The following is a 20,367-nucleotide window of genomic DNA, read 5'->3' as shown; positions in this document are numbered from 1 at the left end:
TGTGTGTTTATTGTCTTGTAGGAGGTTCTGTGGCCCGAAGGGGGCGCTCTCTCGGGGGTTCTCAGTCTCAGATACTGCTGGACCTGTCACTACGCACACACAGCCAGCGTGAGTACTATCTCACACACACACACACACACACACACACACACACATCACTGGATCACTAGTCACTTTAATAATGCCACTTTAATAATCTTTACATATCTTGCATCACTCATCTCATATGTACACTACTGTTCAGAAGTTTGGGGTCATTTAGAAATGTCCTTCTTTTTGAAAGAAAAGCTCAGCTTCATTAAATAGTATCCGCAAAACACCAGTCTCAACGTCAACAGTGAAGAGGTGACTCCGGGATGCTGGCCTTCTAGGCAGAGTTGCAAAGAAAAAGCCATATCTCAGACTGGCCAATAAAAAGAAAAGATTAAGATGGGCAAAAGAACACAGACACTGAACTCTGCCTAGCAGGCCAGCATCCCGGAGTCGCCTCTTCACTGTTGACGTTGAGATTGGTGTTTTGCAGGTACTATTTAATGAAGCTGCCAGTTGAGGACTTGTGAGGCGTTTGTTTCTCAAACTAGACACTCTAATGTACTTGTCCTCTTGCTCAGTTGTGTACTGGGGCCTCCCACTCCTCTTTCCTTTCTGGTTAGAGCCAGTTTGCGCTGTTCTGTAAAGGGAGTAGTACACAGCGCTGTACCAGATCTTCAGTGTATTGGCAATTTCTCACATGGAATAGCCTTCATTTCTCAGAACAAGAATAGACTGATGAGTTTCAGAAGAAAGTTCTTTGTTTCTGGCCATTTTGAGCCTGTAATCAAACCCACAAATGCTGATGCTCCAGATACTCAGCAAGTCTAAAGGCCAGTTGTATTGCTTCTTTAATCAGGACAACAGTTTTCAGCTGTGCTAACATAATTGCAAAAGGGTTTTCTAATGATCAATTAGCCTTTTAAAACAATCAACTTGGATTAGCTAACACAACGTGCCATTGGAACACAGGAGTTATGGTTGCTGATAATGGGCCTCTGTACACCTATGTAGATATTCCATAACAAATCAGCACTTTCCAGCTACAATAGTCAATTACAACATTAACAATGTCTACACTGTATTTCTGATAAATTTGATGTTATTTTAATGGACCAAAAAATAGCATTTCTTTCAAAAACAAGGACATTTCTAAGTGACCCCAAACTTTTGAACGGTAGTGTGTATATATTGTGTTTTATACCATCTATTGCATCTTGCCTATGCCGCTGTGTCATTGCTCATCCATATATTTATATGTACATATTCTTATTCCGTTCCTTTACTTAGATTTGTGTGTAGCAGGTAGTTGTTGTGGAATTGTTAGATTACATGTTAGTTATTGCTGCACTGTCGTAACTAGAAACACAAGCATTTCTCTACACTCGCATTAACATCTGCTAACCATGTGTATGTGACCAATAAAATGTGATTTGATTATGGGAATAGAGTGATGTGGATGAACTGTACAAAATCAGTTTCCTCTGTTCGCATGTTATTTCTGTATGTGTTTTTGCAGTGAGCAGTGTGGAGTGTGTGCACCTGTGTGATGCAGTGGGGCAGGCCAGCCAGTACTCCTACCACCTCAGACCCCACAGCGCTGGACAGGGCCGGGGGAAACACTGATGACCACACACACACCCTGCATGTGTCCTTCATGGCTCAGTTGGTAGAGCATGGTGCTTCTGATGCTTGGGTACTGGGTTTGATTCCCAGGACCAGCCATATGTAAAATGTACAGTGGGGGAAAAAAGTATTTGATCCCCTGCTGATTTTGTACGTTTGCCCACTTACAAAGAAATGATCAGTCTATAATTTTAATAGTAGGTTTATTTGAACAGTGAGAGACAGAATAACAACAACAAAAATCCAGAAAAACGCATGTCAAAAATGTTATAAAACGATTTCCATTTTAATGAGGGAAATAAGTATTTGACCCCTCTGCAAAACATGACTTAGTACTTGGTGGCAAAACCCTTGTTGGAAATCACAGAGGTCAGACGTTTCTTGTAGTTGGCCAACAGGTTTGCACACATCTCAGGAGGGATTTTGTCCCACTCCTCTTTGCAGATCTTCTCCAAGTCATTAAGGTTTCGAGGCTGACGTTTGGCAACTTGAACCTTCAGCTCCCTCCACAGATTTTCTATGGGATTAAGGTCTGGAGACAGGCTAGGCCACTCCAGGACCTTAATGTGCTTCTTCTTGAGCCACTCCTTTGTTGCCTTGGCCGTGTGTTTTGGGTCATTGTCATGCTGGAATACCCATCCACGACCCATTTTCAATTCCCTGGCTGAGGGAGGGAGGTTCTCACACGATTTGACAGTACATGGCCCTGTCAAATGATGCGGTGAAGTTGTCCTGTCCCCTTAGCAGAAAAATACCCCCAAAGCATAATGTTTCCACCTCCATGTTTGACGGTGGAGATGGTGTTCTTGGGGTCATAGGCAGCATTCCTCCTCCTCCAAACACGGCGAGTTGAGTTGATGCCAGAGCTCCATTTTGGTCTCATCTAAACACAACACTTTCACCAGTTGTCCTCTGAATCATTCAGATGTTCATTGGCAAACTTCAGATGGGCATGTATATGTATTCTTGAGCAGGGGGACCTTGCGGGTGCTGCAGGATTTCAGTCCTTCACGGCGTAGTGCGTTACCAATTGTTTTCTTGGTGACAATGGTCCCAGCTGCCTTGAGATCATTGACAAGATCCTCCCGTGTAGTTCTGGGCTGATTCCTCACCGTTCTCATGATCATTGCAACTCCACGAGGTGAGATCTTGCATGGAGCCCCAGGCTGAGGGAGATTGACAGTTCTTTTGTGTTTCTTCCATTTGCGAATAATCGCACAAACTGTTGTCACCTTCTCACCAAGCTGCTTGGCGATGGTCTTGTAGCCCATTCCAGCCTTGTGTAGGTCTACAATCTTGTACCTGACATCCTTGGAGAGCTCTTTGGTCTTTGCCATGATGGAGAGTTTGGAATTTGATTGATTGATTGCTTCTGTGGACAGGTGTCTTTTACACAGGTAACAAGCTGCGGTTAGGAGCACTCCCTTTAAGAGTGTGCTCCTAATCTCAGCTCGTTACCTGTATAAAAGACACCTGGGAGCCAGAAATATTTCTGATTGAGAGGGGGTCAAATACTTATTTCCCTCATTAAAATGCAAATCAATTTATAACATTTTTGACATGCGTTTTTCTGGATATATCTCACTGTTCAAATAAACCTACCATTAAAATTATAGACTGATCCTTTCTTTGTCAGTGGGCAAACGTACAAAATCAGCAGGGGATCAAATACACTGCTCAAAAAAATAAAGGGAACACTTAAACAACACAATGTAATTCCAAGTCAATCACACTTCTGTGAAATCAAACTGTCCACTTAGGAAGCAACACTGATTGACAATACATTTCACATGCTGTTGTGAAAATGGAATAGACAACAGGTGGAAATTATAGGCAATTAGCAAGACACCCCCAATAAAGGAGTGGTTCTGCAGGTGGGGACCACAGACCACTTCTCAGTTCCTATGCTTCCTGACTGATGTTTTGGTCACTTTTGAATGCTGGCGGTGCTTTCACTCTAGTGGTAGCATGAGACAGAGTCTACAACCCACACAAGTGGCTCAGGTAGTGCAGCTCATCCAGGATGGCACATCAATGCGAGCTGTGGCAAGAAGGTTTGCTGTGTCTGTCAGCGTAGTGTCCAGAGCATGGAGGCGCTACCAGGAGACAGGCCAGTACATCAGGAGACGTGGAGGAGGCCGTAGGAGGGCAACAACCCAGCAGCAGGAACACTACCTCCGCCTTTGTACAAGGAGGAGCAGGAGAAGCACTGCCAGAGCCCTGCAAAATGACCTCCAGCAGGCCACAAATGTGCATGTGTCTGCTCAAACGGTCAGAAACAGACTCCATGAGGGTGGTATGAGGACCCGACGTCCACAGGTGGGGGTTGTGCTTACAGCCCAACACCATGCAGGACGTTTGGCATTTGCCAGAGAACACCAAGATTGGCAAATTCGCCACTGGCGCCCTGTGCTCTTCACAGATGAAAGCAGGTTCACACTAAACAAGTGACAGATGTGACAGAGTCTGGAGATGCCGTGGAGAACGTTCTGCTGCCTGCAACATCCTCCAGCATGACCGGTTTGGCGGTGGGTCAGTCATGGTGTGGGGTGGCATTTCTTTGGGGGGCCACACAGTCCTCCATGTGCTCGCCAGAGGTAGCCTGACTGCCATTATGTACCGAGATGAGATCCTCAGACCCCTTGTGAGACCATATGCTGGTGCGGTTGGCCCTGGGTTCCTCCTAATGCAAGACAATGCTAGACCTCATGTGGCTGGAGTGTGTCAGCAGTTCCTGCAAGAGGAAGGCATTGATGCTATGGACTGGCCCGCCCGTTCCCCAGACCTGAATCCAATTGAGCACATCTGGGACATCATGTCTCGCTCCATCCACCAACGCCACGTTTCACCACAGACTGTCCAGGAGTTGGCGGATGCTTTAGTCCAGGTCTGGGAGGAGATCCCTCAGGAGACCATCCGCCACCTCATCAGGAGCATGCCCAGGCATTGTAGGGAGGTCATACAGGCACGTGGAGGCCACACACACTACTGAGCCTCATTTTGACTTGTTTTAAGGACATTACATCAAAGTTGGATCAGCCTGTAGTGTGGTTTTCCACTTTAATTTTGAGTGTGACTCCAAATCCAGACCTCCATGGGTTGATAAATTGGATTTCCATTGATTATTTCTGTGTGATTTTGTTGTCAGCACATTCAACTATGTAAAGAAAAAAGTATTTAATAAGATTATTTCTTTCATTCAGATCTAGGATGTGTTGTTTAAGGGTTCCCTTTATTTTTTTGAGCAGTATACTTTTTTCCCCCACTGTATGCATGCGTGACTGAGTTGCTTTAGATAAAAGCATCTGTTAAATGGCATAAAAACATATGTGTGTTGCCTTGAAATTACTTATCAAACTCCACATGGAGTTATTGGCCACATTGTAAACAGAGCATCTATATACTGACAAGAGCGGGGCCCCAATGGTGTGACTACATGAATATGTTTCTGCAGAGGAGGTGGGAACTCTTGAGCCAATGAGGGCAGATTTGCACGTGAACAACTCTGATATAACTGACTTCTCAGAGATGCCATGTGTGTCCACTTATCAGTACACTTGTAATAACCTAAATATTACAAAATGTATAATAGGTCAAATAAGCCTCACTCATTGACCACCATATAAAAAATCCCCAGTCTGTGTCATGCTGTATTTTTGGGCAGAGTAATCACTCTTGCATTTCCTCTCAGATTGTACTCTCTTTCTGTGCTCAGTATTAACCATGGAGTTCTTGGCCTGATTGTTTATACTACTGGACACAGGAAGAGAGGACAAAGTTATGAGACGTCACAGTCATGACCTCACAGGGCGGAGTTAAGTCAACCGACATGGTATGTGTGCAAGATAATTTCAACCATACAGAAAATGAACACACACACAGTTAACCTTTCCTCCCATGTGGGGAATGAGGCAGTCTGTCAACAGCCGGTCATACAGCCAGCCCACCTGCAGACGCTGACACACACGCCTGCTTGCAGGCACACACTCTTCCCGTCAGCCATAACACTTGTACTAGGTTGTAGTCAACTCTACCTCAGTATCTACCTGAGCAGGTTCCCACAGGCATGCATGCCCCTCCCACTTTCCCCCTCAGCCATAATAGTAGGTACACAGATGTACACAAGGTCATTTAGGTCCAGAGGGTACAGGTGTACCTGTGCTTTCTCTGTAGAAGGACTCTGTGGAGGGGGGTATATTTATGCATTTTATACACACTCCGTTACTCTTTAATTGTATATTATACATCACTTCCTGCCTTAGAGATAGTTGACTTAAAAAGTTAGCCAGATGTTTGTGGCACCTCATCAAGGGGAACTGTCACTTTAAAGATAGAAACTGTGTTTCAGTGTCGATGCTGTTCACTCTGATGCACTACTGTTGAAACAATCAGATGTCAAGGCTTTACATTTATGAATGAATACCAGCCTCAATGTTAATGTCCATGTTGTTTTTCTACCTTTTTAGAAAACTTCTCAAATAAATACATTGATAAGTTTCACTGACTCAAGCTTTATTTTCTCTTTTTGTAATAAAAGCAGTAATCAGTTGAGAAATCCTTTAATTCAATCCTGGTCTTGGAGATGCAGTGTGTGCAGGCATTAGTTCCAACCCAGCACTGATTCAGGCGATCAGTATGTTAGTGCTGCACTGTAACTAAAGCTTGCACATCATTTTATCTCTCCAGGACTAGTGGTGGCCACAATATTTAGCAATATGAAGACAGTTGGTTTTGGGCCAGGAATAAAAGCTGAATGAGGAGGACAGAGAGACCGATGGGGAAGACAGGATGTCTGAGGTTAGACCAGGGGTGTCAAACTCATTCCACGGACGACTGAGTGTCTGCAGGTTTTACTTTTTTCCTTTCAATTAAGACAATCAGGTGAGGGGAGTTCCTGACTCGTTAGTGAACTTAATTCATCCATCAAGTACAAGGGTGGAGCGAAAGCCCGCAGACACTCGTACCTCAGTGGAATAAGTTTGACATATGGGTTAGACAGTGGACAGAGAACAGTAAGACGGGCAGAAGGGTCTGTGGTTGGTTTGGGGCCTAGGTCAGTAGATGTCTCGGAGCCCCAGGTTTCCCCGGTGAGTCGCCATGGTTACGCTGTAGCAGTACAGGAGGTCAGTCATCCACTGCTCCTTGGACTCACCTCGACAGTACCTCTGGAACACACACGCCATCATTAGAACCTCAGAGAACACACACCTCACACTGACCTTTTTATTCTAACATACTACAGTGAGGTCCTGTATAATGTGTTGTAGAGTTGCGTTAGCCAGCATGTGGTTGAGTAGTTGACTGTGTGTTTACCATGAGGTCCTGTATAATGTATTGTAGAGTTGCATTAGCCAGCATGTGGTTGAGTAGTTGACTGTGTGTTTACCGTGAGGTCCTGTATAATGTGTTGTAGTAGAGTTGCGTTAGCCAGCATGTGGTTGAGTAGTTGACTGTGTGTTTACCGTGAGGTCCTGTATAATGTGTTGTAGTAGAGTTGCGTTAGCCAGCATGTGGTTGAGTAGTTGACTGTGTGTTTACCGTGAGGTCCTGTATAATGTGTTGTAGTAGAGTTGCGTTAGCCAGCATGTGGTTGAGTAGTTGACTGTGTGTTTACCGTGAGGTCCTGTATAATGTGTTGTAGTAGAGTTGCGTTAGCCAGCATGTGGTTGAGTAGTTGACTGTGTGTTTACCGTGAGGTCCTGTATAATGTGTTGTAGAGTTGCGTTAGCCAGCATGTGGTTGAGTAGTTGACTGTGTGTGTTTACCGTGAGGTCCTGTATAATGTATTGTAGTAGAGTTGCGTTAGCCAGCATGTGGTTGAGTAGTTGACTGTGTGTTTACCGTGAGGTCCTGTATAATGTATTGTAGAGTTGCATTAGCCAGCATGTGGTTGAGTAGTTGACTGTGTGTTTACCGTGAGGTCCTGTATAATGTGTTGTAGTAGAGTTGCGTTAGCCAGCATGTGGTTGAGTAGTTGACTGTGTGTGTTTACCGTGAGGTCCTGTATAATGTGTTGTAGTAGAGTTGCGTTAGCCAGCATGTGGTTGAGTAGTTGACTGTGTGTGTTTACCGTGAGGTCCTGTATAATGTGTTGTAGTAGAGTTGCGTTAGCCAGCATGTGGTTGCGTAGCGCTGTGTGCTGCAGCAGCAGGGACAGTATCTGGGCCAGCTGAGGCAGCTCCTCCTCACACAGGTCCCTAACTCGCAAAGACTGCAGAACCAACCGCAACAGCCGGGGAATGCTGCTCAGCGCTGCCACACACGCGCCCCACACTGCCTCCCTGCAGGGAGAGAGAGAGAAAGGTTGGACACAATCTATACACACACACTCACGCTCCCCACACCGCCTCCCTACAGGGAAGGAAAAAGGTTACACACACAGAGACAACATGACTGCACAGAGAGGTCACACACAGGCTACCTCTTGTGGTTGTTCTCTGAGGCGGTGTCCTGCTGTAGTGTCAGTAGCAGAGACAGTAGGCTGAGGCAGCAGCGGGACAGGAACCTCAGCAGAGGTTCACTGGGGAGGAAGGACAGGTCCAACAGTCTGGCCACTGCTCTCAACAACCCTGCTGCCATACTGTCTGGTACCACAGCCAGACCAGTCTGGGAGGGAGAGACACAGTTACACACACACACACGCACAGAGATGAGTACACACAAGTACACCATCTCACCAGGTTCTTGCAGATGCCGTTCTGCAGCACGTCGAAGCACTGTGAACGAGACCCCAGCGTCTCCAAGCAGTGGCACACTTCCTGTGGGCGGGACATACAGACAGTGGTTAAGATCACTTCCTGCTGTTTTAAAGGTCATATTTCACAACATTAATATCATTCATATCGGAGTGTCTCCCGAGTGGGGCAGCGGTCTAAGGTGCTGCAGCTCAGTAGGCTGGACACATGACATTTTTAACAATGCTTTTTTCTAATAAAACTAGTTCATTGCATCCGCGGTGGAGCCCAGTTTCATAATATTACCATATATCCTAGCTGCCTGCCGTAGTTTTGAAGTGATCATGAAAAAACAGGCCTTATTTTAGGGCATTTTTCACCCTGCCAGCTCCTATTAGTTCTATTGAACACTGTGGCACTAACTCCCCTTCCAAACGTTCTAATCCCAGTTTATTGTACTGTCACAATGTCTGCTTTGCTATTGTTGGCAATGGAGACCTGTGCACCTTGTTCATAGTTCAAATGTAAACAACTAAAAATTACTCATGGACCTCTGAGGTCGTCCCATTGTTTACTACAGGGAAATATAGGTATGTCTGTCTATTTTGCCAAATATCGCAGAATGTGTATATTTAGATATTTTTTTTTAAATTGGACACCATTTTAAATCATGAGAATCTCCTCTTTCTAATTATGTAAGGCTGGGCAGTGTCTCTCGTTGTCATTAAATGCTATCCCCGAAATACCTTTTGCCCTTGGAACGCCGAGCTCCCCACATTGTTTTCCTATGGAGAAGCACGCTGGTATATTTCGCCAAATATCTCACAATGTGTATATTTTGATTTTTTTTCAATTTGGACACCATTTTAATCATGAGAATCTCCTCTCTCAAATTACGTAATGCTGGGCAGTGTATCTCCTTGTCATCAAACGCTAGACCAATAATAGAAGTTGCCATTTTTTCCTACTTCCTCATTATGCTGACATAAGCACACTTGGCACCGTCGAGTTGCGGATGTTAACTTTCAACACAAGTTGTTATTTTTCAGTTTCGTCCTAAGAACAGATTTTAGTGGTAAAATAAAAAGGGATACATTTTTAGTGCCATTTAGGCGAAATGGAATTCTAAGCATCACTCCAGTCAAAACAGTCTCTGCGAATGTTCCATTCCATTCATTTGCTATGGGCTCGCGCAAGTGTTCCAGCTTAGCCAACGTTCTTGTGCCATTTTCAGCTTTTCAGAATATTGACTCGTTCTATTGTCCAGCCTAATCTCAGTACAAGAGGCGTCACAACAGTCCCTGGTTCGAATCCAGGCTGTATCACATCCGGACGTGATTGGGAGTCCCATACGGCAGCGCACAATTGTCCCAGCATCGTCTGGGTTTGGCCGGTGTAGGCCGTCATTGTAAATAAGAATTTGTTCTTAACTGACTTGCCTAGTTAACAAAAAAAAAATATATAGGTCTGCTTGATTAAACATTTTAAATTAAATTAAATGTAATGTAACCAATATGTTACACATCCACCAGATACCTCTCCTCTCCTCCACATCCACCAGATACCTCTCCTCTCCTCCCCATCCACCAGATACCTCTCCTCTCCTCCCCATCCACCAGATACCTCTCCTCTCCTCCCCATCCACCAGATACCTCTCCTCTCCCCCCTCCACCAGTCCCCCCCCCCACCCACCGATACCTCTCCTCTCCTCCCCATCCACCAGATACCTCTCCTCCACATCCACCAGATACCTCTCCTCCCCTCCACCAGATACCTCTCCTCTCCTCCCCATCCACCAGATACCTCTCCTCTCCTCCCCATCCACCAGATACCTCTCCTCCCCATCCACCAGATACCTCTCCTCCCCATCCACCAGATACCTCTCCTCTCCTCCCCATCCACCAGATACCTCTCCTCTCCTCCACATCCACCAGATACCTCTCCTCTCCTCCACCAGATACCTCTCCTCTCCTCCACACCCACCAGATACCTCTCCTCTCCTCCACACCCACCAGATACCTCTCCTCTCCTCCACACCCACCCAATACCTCTCCTCCACATCCACCAGATACCTCTCCTCCACATCCACCAGATACCTCTCCTCTCCTCCACATCCACCAGATACCTCTCCTCTCCTTCACACCCACCAGATACCTCTCCTCTCCTTCACACCCACCAGATACATCTCCTCTCCTCCACACCCACCAGATACCTCTCCTCTCCTCCCCATCTACCAGATACCTCTCCTCTCCTCCACATCCACCCGATACCTCTCCTCCACATCCACCAGATACCTCTCCTCTCCTCCACATCCACCAGATACCTCTCCTCTCCTCCACATCCACCAGATACCTCTCCTCTCCTCCACATCCACCAGATACCTCTCCTCTCCTCCACATCCACCATATACCTCTCCTCTCCATCCACCATATACCTCTCCTCTCCTCCACCAGATACCTCTCCTCTCCTCCCCATCCACCAGATACCTCTCCTCTCCTCCCCATCCACCAGATACCTCTCCTCTCCTCCACATCCACCAGATACCTCTCCTCTCCTCCACATCCACCAGATACCTCTCCTCTCCTCCACCAGATACCTCTCCTCTCCTCCACACCCACCAGATACCTCTCCTCTCCTCCACACCCACCAGATACCTCTCCTCTCCTCCACACCCACCAGATACCTCTCCTCTCCTCCACACCCACCAGATACCTCTCCTCTCCTCCACATCCACCAGATACCTCTCCTCTCCTCCACATCCACCAGATACCTCTCCTCTCCTTCACACCCACCAGATACCTCTCCTCTCCTTCACACCCACCAGATACATCTCCTCTCCTCCACACCCACCAGATACCTCTCCTCTCCTCCCCATCTACCAGATACCTCTCCTCCACATCCACCCAATACCTCTCCTCCACATCCACCAGATACCTCTCCTCTCCTCCACATCCACCAGATACCTCTCCTCTCCTCCACATCCACCAGATACCTCTCCTCTCCTCCCCATCCACCATATACCTCTCCTCTCCATCCACCATATACCTCTCCTCTCCTCCACCAGATACCTCTCCTCTCCTCCCCATCCACCATATACCTCTCCTCCCCATCCACCAGATACCTCTCCTCTCCTCCACCAGATACCTCTCCTCTCCTCCACCAGATACCTCTCCTCTCCTCCCCATCCACCAGATACCTCTCCTCCCCATCCACCAGATACCTCTCCTCTCCATCCACCAGATACCTCTCCTCTCCATCCACCAGATACCTCTCCTCTCCTCCCCATCCACCAGATACCTCTCCTCACCTCCACATTCACCAGATACCTCTCCTCTCCTCCACATCCACCAGATAGATGCCTCTCCTCTCCTCCACATCCACCAGATAGATGCCTCTCCTCTCCTCCACATCCACCAGATAGATGCCTCTCCTCCACATCCACCAGATAGATACCTCTCCTCTCCTCCACATCCACCAGATAGATACCTCTCCTCTCCTCCACATCCACCAGATAGATACCTCTCCTCTCCTCCACATCCACCAGATAGATACCTCTCCTCTCCTCCCCATCCACCAGATAGATACCTCTCCTCCCCATCCACCAGATAGATACCTCTCCTCCCCATCCACCAGATAGATACCTCTCCTCCCCATCCACCAGATAGATACCTCTCCTCCCCATCCACCAGATAGATACCTCTCCTCTCCATCCACCAGATAGATACCTCTCCTCTCCATCCACCAGATAGATACCTCTCCTCTCCATCCACCAGATAGATACCTCTCCTCTCCATCCACCAGATACCTCTCCTCTCCATCCACCAGATACCTCTCCTCTCCATCCACCAGATACCTCTCCTCTCCATCCACCAGATACCTCTCCTCTCCTCCACATCCACCAGATACCTCTCCACATCCACCAGATACCTCTCCTCTCCTCCACCAGATACCTCTCCTCTCCTCCACCAGATACCTCTCCTCTCCTCCACATCCACCAGATACCTCTCCTCTCCTCCCCATCCACCAGATACCTCTCCTCCCCATCCACCAGATACCTCTCCTCCCCATCCACCAGATACCTCTCCTCTCCTCCACATCCACCAGATACCTCTCCTCTCCTCCCCATCCACCAGATACCTCTCCTCCCCATCCACCAGATACCTCTCCTCTCCTCCCCATCCACCAGATACCTCTCCTCTCCTCCACATCCACCAGATACCTCTCCTCTCCTCCACCAGATACCTCTCCTCTCCTCCACCAGATACCTCTCCTCTCCTCCACCAGATACCTCTCCTCTCCTCCACCAGATACCTCTCCTCTCCTCCACATCCACCAGATACCTCTCCTCTCCTTCACACCCACCAGATACCTCTCCTCTCCTTCACACCCACCAGATACATCTCCTCTCCTCCACACCCACCAGATACCTCTCCTCCCCATCTACCAGATACCTCTCCTCTCCTCCACATCCACCCAATACCTCTCCTCCACATCCACCAGATACCTCTCCTCTCCTCCACATCCACCCAATACCTCTCCTCCACATCCACCAGATACCTCTCCTCTCCTCCACATCCACCAGATACCTCTCCTCTCCTCCACATCCACCAGATACCTCTCCTCTCCTCCACATCCACCAGATACCTCTCCTCTCCTCCACATCCACCAGATACCTCTCCTCTCCTCCCCATCCACCATATACCTCTCCTCTCCATCCACCATATACCTCTCCTCTCCTCCACCAGATACCTCTCCTCTCCTCCCCATCCACCAGATACCTCTCCTCCCCATCCACCAGATACCTCTCCTCTCCATCCACCAGATACCTCTCCTCTCCATCCACCAGATACCTCTCCTCTCCATCCACCAGATACCTCTCCTCTCCATCCACCAGATACCTCTCCTCTCCATCCACCAGATACCTCTCCTCTCCTCCCCATCCACCAGATACCTCTCCTCACCTCCACATTCACCAGATACCTCTCCTCACCTCCACATTCACCAGATACCTCTCCTCTCCTCCACATCCACCAGATAGATGCCTCTCCTCTCCTCCACATCCACCAGATAGATGCCTCTCCTCTCCTCCACATCCACCAGATAGATGCCTCTCCTCTCCTCCACATCCACCAGATAGATGCCTCTCCTCTCCTCCACATCCACCAGATAGATGCCTCTCCTCCACATCCACCAGATAGATACCTCTCCTCTCCATCCACCAGATAGATACCTCTCCTCTCCTCTCCATCCACCAGATAGATACCTCTCCTCTCCTCTCCATCCACCAGATAGATACCTCTCCTCTCCATCCACCAGATACCTCTCCTCTCCATCCACTCCATCCACCAGATAGATGCCTCTCCTCTCCTCCACATCCACCCAATACCTCTCCTCCACATCCACCAGATACCTCTCCTCTCCTCCACATCCACCCAATACCTCTCCTCCACATCCACCAGATACCTCTCCTCTCCTCCACATCCACCAGATAGATGCCTCTCCTCTCCTCCACATCCACCAGATAGATGCCTCTCCTCTCCTCCACATCCACCAGATAGATGCCTCTCCTCTCCTCCACATCCACCAGATAGATGCCTCTCCTCCACATCCACCAGATAGATGCCTCTCCTCTCCTCCACATCCACCAGATAGATGCCTCTCCTCTCCTCCACATCCACCAGATAGATGCCTCTCCTCTCCTCCCCATCCACCAGATACCTCTCCTCACCTCCACATCCACCAGATACCTCTCCTCACCTCCACATCCACCAGATACCTCTCCTCACCTCCACATCCACCAGATACCTCTCCTCTCCTCCCCATCCACCAGTTACATGCCTCTCCTCTCCTCCACATCCACCAGATAGATGCCTCTCCTCTCCTCCCCATCCACCAGTTACCTCTCCTCTCCTCCACATCCACCAGATAGATGCCTCTCCTCTCCTCCCCATCCACCAGATACCTCTCCTCTCCTCCCCATCCACCAGTTACCTCTCCTCTCCTCCACATCCACCAGATAGATGCCTCTCCTCTCCTCCACATCCACCAGATAGATGCCTCTCCTCTCCTCCACATCCACCAGATAGATGCCTCTCCTCCACATCCACCAGATAGATGCCTCTCCTCTCCTCCACATCCACCAGATAGATGCCTCTCCTCTCCTCCACATCCACCAGATAGATGCCTCTCCTCCACATCCACCAGATAGATGCCTCTCCTCTCCTCCACATCCACCAGATAGATACCTCTCCTCTCCTCCACATCCACCAGATAGATACCTCTCCTCTCCTCCACATCCACCAGATAGATACCTCTCCTCTCCTCCACATCCACCAGAGATACCTCTCCTCTCCTCCACATCCACCAGATAGATACCTCTCCTCTCCTCTCCTATCCATCCACCAGATAGATACCTCTCCTCTCCTCTCCTATCCATCCACCAGATAGATACCTCTCCTCTCCTCTCCTATCCATCAGATACCTCTCCTCTCCATCCACCAGATACCTCTCCTCCCCATCCACCAGATACCTCTCCTCTCCTCCCCATCCACCAGATACCTCTCCTCTCCTCCACATCCACCAGATACCTCTCCTCACCTCCACATCCACCAGATACCTCTCCTCTCCTCCCCATCCACCAGTTACCTCTCCTCTCCTCCACATCCACCAGATAGATGCCTCTCCTCTCCTCCACATCCACCAGATAGATGCCTCTCCTCTCCTCCACATCCACCAGATAGATGCCTCTCCTCCACATCCACCAGATAGATACCTCTCCTCTCCTCCACATCCACCAGATAGATGCCTCTCCTCTCCTCCCCATCCACCAGATAGATGCCTCTCCTCTCCTCCCCATCCACCAGATAGATGCCTCTCCTCTCCTCCCCATCCACCAGATAGATGCCTCTCCTCTCCTCCCCATCCACCAGATAGATGCCTCTCCTCTCCTCCCCATCCACCAGATAGATGCCTCTCCTCTCCTCCCCATCCACCAGATAGATGCCTCTCCTCTCCTCCCCATCCACCAGATAGATGCCTCTCCTCTCCTCCCCATCCACCAGATAGATGCCTCTCCTCTCCTCCCCATCCACCAGATAGATGCCTCTCCTCTCCTCCCCATCCACCAGATAGATGCCTCTCCTCTCCTCCCCATCCACCAGATAGATGCCTCTCCTCTCCTCCCCATCCACCAGATAGATGCCTCTCCTCTCCTCCCCATCCACCAGATAGATGCCTCTCCTCTCCTCCCCATCCACCAGATAGATGCCTCTCCTCTCCTCCCCATCCACCAGATAGATGCCTCTCCTCTCCTCCCCATCCACCAGATAGATGCCTCTCCTCTCCTCCCCATCCACCAGATAGATGCCTCTCCTCTCCTCCCCATCCACCAGATAGATGCCTCTCCTCTCCTCCCCATCCACCAGATAGATGCCTCTCCTCTCCTCCCCATCCACCAGATAGATGCCTCTCCTCTCCTCCCCATCCACCAGATAGATGCCTCTCCTCTCCTCCCCATCCACCAGATAGATGCCTCTCCTCTCCTCCCCAACCACCAGATAGATGCCTCTCCTCTCCTCCCCAACCACCAGATAGATGCCTCTCCTCTCCTCCCCAACCACCAGATAGATGCCTCTCCTCTCCTCCCCAACCACCAGATAGATGCCTCTCCTCTCCTCCCCAACCACCAGATAGATGCCTCTCCTCTCCTCCCCAACCACCAGATAGATGCCTCTCCTCTCCTCCCCAACCACCAGATACCTCTCCTCCCCATCCACCAGATACCTCTCCTCCCCATCCACCAGATACCTCTCCTCCCCATCCACCAGATACCTCTCCTCCCCATCCACCAGATACCTCTCCTCCCCATCCACCAGATACCTCTCCTCCCCATCCACCAGATACCTCTCCTCCCCATCCACCAGATACCTCTCCTCCCCATCCACCAGATACCTCTCCTCCCCATCCACCAGATACCTCTCCTCCCCATCCACCAGATACCTCTCCTCCCCATCCACCAGATACCTCTCCTCCCCATCCACCAGATACCTCTCCTCCCCATCCACCAGATACCTCTCCTCCCCATCCACCAGATACCTCTCCTCCACACTCCCCCTTTTCCTAGAAATGAAAGGGTTAAGCGAGGCTGGGTAATGGGAGCTGACGTGGCAGACCTGACAATCTTTTTAAACATTGTTTTATGAGCCCAAACAACCAGGAAGTGTCTGTGTGAGGAGGGTGAAATCCAATAGCAGTAATGGCATTATGGAGGGATGGAATTAGAGGACAAATGAAGGAGAGGCACATGTCACTCTCTTCTCTAATCAACGTCACCCACAACCATTCATCAGACAAACCACATTACACCACACGTGCAAATGTCTACTTAGTTATTTTTATATCTAACAGATGGTCTTTCTCCACACATCCAAGAGATACATAACAGGTTGGGGCCAACAAGTACATTACAATATGTTGTTTTTAGTGCTCCCTACATCTCTATGTCACTGCTCACATACACACTGTAGAGAGCGACAGAGGGGTACAGGTGAGACTAGAGGGCATCACACAAACTTTCAGAGGTGAGAAACAATGTTCAACTTTTCCTCATTAACTTCAAATCAAAACCCAATTTGTCATTACGTTCTATTGAAATGAGGTGTGTTCAATGTGTTAGAATGTGTGTGTGTGCCAGCCCCCAGACCTGTGCACCTGTTGGCATTCTCTCCTCCATTAAAAACAATCCTGTCTCATTAGTGGAATCAGAGCAGACATGGTCCGTTCCCTAATCCTGTCCCCCCTGCCCCCCCAACCCTCAGTCTGATTGACTCAGACATGGAGATGAGATGAGCAGGATCCCAGGCTCTAATTGAAGAGCTGAATTAGTGATTATAGCCCCCCCCTCCACACACACCTCTTGCTTCGGGGCACATTTCCTTTAATGCTCATTTCCGAGCACAAATGTCACACTCCCATCATGCCACAGGCTCTCATTAGCATTTCTGCATTTACACAGTGCCCGATAACCACGCAGACACAGCCTGCGCAACGCGATAAAGGTTCCCCTCTCGGCCAGCGCGGTCAGATAAATCTTCCCCCTCTGAGCCCTGTGTGAGACACCAGGGGGAACTAAATAACAGACAGTCTCCAGAACACCTCTCACAGGTACACTACACTGGCAGAAGTGCTCAGTCTCCATCTCGGTCACTGTCCTTCTCTTTTCACATTTTACACTCTCTTCCTGTTCCTGTCACAACAGTCACTTCTAAAGCCCTGCTAGGTGTTGTGAGGGAGGTGTGTCCTGACCTCCACCACGTCCCAGTGGTGTGTGAACTGCTCCAGGGGGGTGGGGTAGAGGCTGAGGGGGGAGAGGGGGGAGGGAGGGAGCACGCTGTCATCCCCAGCCTCCTGCAGGGTGGACAGCTCATCAGATGAAAACCCTGAAAGAGAGAAAGATTGGTCAGTTTTCTTGGAGTGTACTTCTTCATGAACCTGAAGGTTCATCACATCTGTTGACCAGATATCAGTGAGACAGGAAATGTGAGGGCGGAGCCTGACCTGTGAGGGTGGAGAACAGGAAGCTGATGTAGTCAACATCACGCAGCGTCGCGTCCTGAGACCCTACTGACCAGCCACTCAAAGAGGACCTGAAACACACACAGGTTACTATGGAGTGAGAAAGAGGAGGGTCTGGAGAGTTGGTGGAGGATGGCACGCCCCGGATGGGGTGTTCCAGTTTGTTGTCTGACCATATGATCACACCTATGTCTATTTCTGTAGGCTTACCTGGAACTGTCCACATCACACAGAACTGAGTTTCCCCCGAGCAGACAGACAGACAGAGAGACAGACAGAGAGACAGAGAGATAGAGACAGAGAGATAGAGACAGAGACAGAGAGACAGAGAGAGAGACAGAGAGAGAGACAGAGAGACAGAGCGAGAGAGAGACAGAGAGACAGAGCGAGAGAGAGACAGAGAGACACAGAGAGAGAGAGAGAGAGAGAGACACAGAGAGAGAGAGAGAGACACAGAGAGAGAGAGAGAGACACAGAGAGAGAGAGAGACACAGAGAGAGAGAGAGACACACAGAGAGAGAGCGAGACACAGAGAGAGAGCGAGACACAGAGAGAGAGAGAGAGACACAGAGAGAGAGAGAGACACAGAGAGAGAGAGAGACACAGAGAGAGAGAGAGAGACACAGAGAGAGAGAGACACACAGAGAGAGAGCGAGACACACAGAGAGAGAGCGAGACACAGAGAGAGAGCGAGACACAGAGAGAGAGCGAGACACAGAGAGAGAGCGAGACACAGAGAGAGAGACACAGAGAGAGAGACACAGAGAGAGAGACACAGAGAGAGAGACACAGAGAGAGAGACACAGAGAGAGAGACACAGAGAGAGAGACACAGAGAGAGACAGACTATGCGCAGGGTGGGGGTGAGGAGGAAGGGGGGGTCAGAGATAAATACATGGTGTGTTCTGTAACAGAGACACGTGACTTAACAAAACAAAAATATCCCAATCCTTCCATGACGTCTCTGCCACATTCCACTGCCCCAACCCCTAGTGTCTCTCTCCACACACACACACCCTGCCCCAACCCCTAGTCTCTACACACACACACACACACACACATGCCCCAACCCCTAGTCTCTACAAACACACACTGCCCCAACCCCTAGTCTCTACACACACACACACTGCCCCAACCCCTAGTCTCTACACACACACACACACACTGCCCCAACCCCTAGTCTCTACACACACACACACACACCTGCCCCAACCCCTAGTCTCTACACACACACACACACTGCCCCAACCCCTAGTCTCTACACACACACACACACACACACACACACACCCTAGTCTCTACACACCACACACACACACACACACACACACACTGCCCCAACCCCTAGTCTCTACACACACACACCTCCCAAAACCCCTAGTCTCTACACACACACACCTCCCAAAACCCCTAGTCTCTACACACACACACACCCTGCCCCAACCCCTAGTCTCTACACCACACACACACACTCCCAAAACCCCTAGCCTCTACACACACACACTGCCCCAACCCCTAGTCTCTACACACACACACTGCCCCAACCCCTAGTCTCTACACACACACACACACTGCCCCAACCCCTAGTCTCTACACACACACACACACACAAACCCCTAGCCTCTCACACACACACTGTCCCTAAACCCCTAGCTCTACACACACACACTGCCCCAACCCCTAGTCTCTACACACACACACCTGCCCCAACCCCTAGTCTCTACACACACACACTGCCCCAACCCCTAGTCTCTACACACACACACTGCCCCAACCCCTAGTCTCTACACACACACTGCCCCAACCCCTAGTCTCTACACACACACACACACACACACACACACACACACACAGCCCCAACCCCTAGTCTCTACACACACACACACACACACACACACTGCCCCAACCCCTAGTCTCTACACACACACACACACACACACACACTGCCCCAACCCCTAGTCTCTACACAAACACACACACACACTGCCCCAACCCCTAGTCTCTACACACACACACACACTGCCCCAACCCCTAGTCTCTACACACACACACACACACCCAAACCCCTAGTCTCTACACACACACACTCCCAACCCCTAGTCTCTACACACACTGCCCCAACCCCTAGTCTCTCACACACACACACACACTGCCCCAACCCCTAGTCTCTACACACACACACTGCCCAACCCCTAGTCTCTACACACACACACATGCACACTCAACCCCTAGTCTCTACACACACACACACTGCCCCAACCCCTAGTCTCTACACACACACACACTGCCCCAACCCCTAGTCTCTACACACACACACACTGCCCCAACCCCTAGTCTCTACACACACACACACTGCCCCAACCCCTAGTCTCTACACACACACACACTGCCCCAACCCCTAGTCTCTACACACACACACACTGCCCAAACCCCTAGTCTCTACACACACACACACACTGCCCCAA

General features: G+C 49.6%; 3 protein-coding genes across 6 annotated transcripts in view; 1 reads left to right on the top strand and 2 right to left on the bottom strand.

Annotated features, from left to right (window-relative positions):
* invs (inversin) overlaps positions 1 to 6,154 on the top strand; it is a 203,890-nt gene extending 197,736 nt beyond the window's left edge. For all 4 annotated transcript variants that reach the window (XM_082975630.1, XM_082975627.1, XM_082975629.1 and 1 more), the window contains 2 exons: positions 22 to 108; positions 1,550 to 6,154. In XM_082975630.1, the coding sequence (XP_082831756.1) occupies positions 22 to 108; positions 1,550 to 1,656 (194 nt within the window). In that variant the 3' untranslated portion in view covers positions 1,657 to 6,154. The remainder of the gene's footprint in view (positions 1 to 21; positions 109 to 1,549) is intronic.
* tex10 (testis expressed 10) overlaps positions 6,148 to 20,367 on the bottom strand; it is a 59,909-nt gene continuing 45,689 nt past the window's right edge. Inside the window, exons 12-17 of the mRNA XM_082975631.1 lie at positions 17,886 to 17,974; positions 17,634 to 17,767; positions 8,334 to 8,414; positions 8,078 to 8,262; positions 7,727 to 7,937; positions 6,148 to 6,821 (exon numbers count right to left, since the gene is read on the bottom strand). Of these exons, the coding sequence (XP_082831757.1) occupies positions 6,711 to 6,821; positions 7,727 to 7,937; positions 8,078 to 8,262; positions 8,334 to 8,414; positions 17,634 to 17,767; positions 17,886 to 17,974 (811 nt within the window). The 3' untranslated portion in view covers positions 6,148 to 6,710. The remainder of the gene's footprint in view (positions 6,822 to 7,726; positions 7,938 to 8,077; positions 8,263 to 8,333; positions 8,415 to 17,633; positions 17,768 to 17,885; positions 17,975 to 20,367) is intronic.
* Positions 14,067 to 17,526, bottom strand: LOC145879484 (uncharacterized). The gene is made up of 3 exons (XM_082974981.1): positions 17,491 to 17,526; positions 14,322 to 16,069; positions 14,067 to 14,263 (listed from the first exon to the last, which is right to left on the bottom strand). The coding sequence occupies exons 1-2, from the start codon at positions 17,524 to 17,526 to the stop codon at positions 14,972 to 14,974; spliced, it is 1,134 nt and encodes a 377-aa protein (XP_082831107.1). The 3' UTR covers positions 14,067 to 14,263; positions 14,322 to 14,971.

This window comes from Salmo salar, chromosome 05 (genome assembly GCF_965601325.2).
Source record: "Salmo salar chromosome 05, fSalSal1, whole genome shotgun sequence".
NCBI classification, from domain to species: Eukaryota; Metazoa; Chordata; class Actinopteri; order Salmoniformes; family Salmonidae; genus Salmo; species Salmo salar.
Note: the sequence above shows the minus strand (reverse complement) of the source record. Positions and strands in the feature narration are given on the sequence as shown.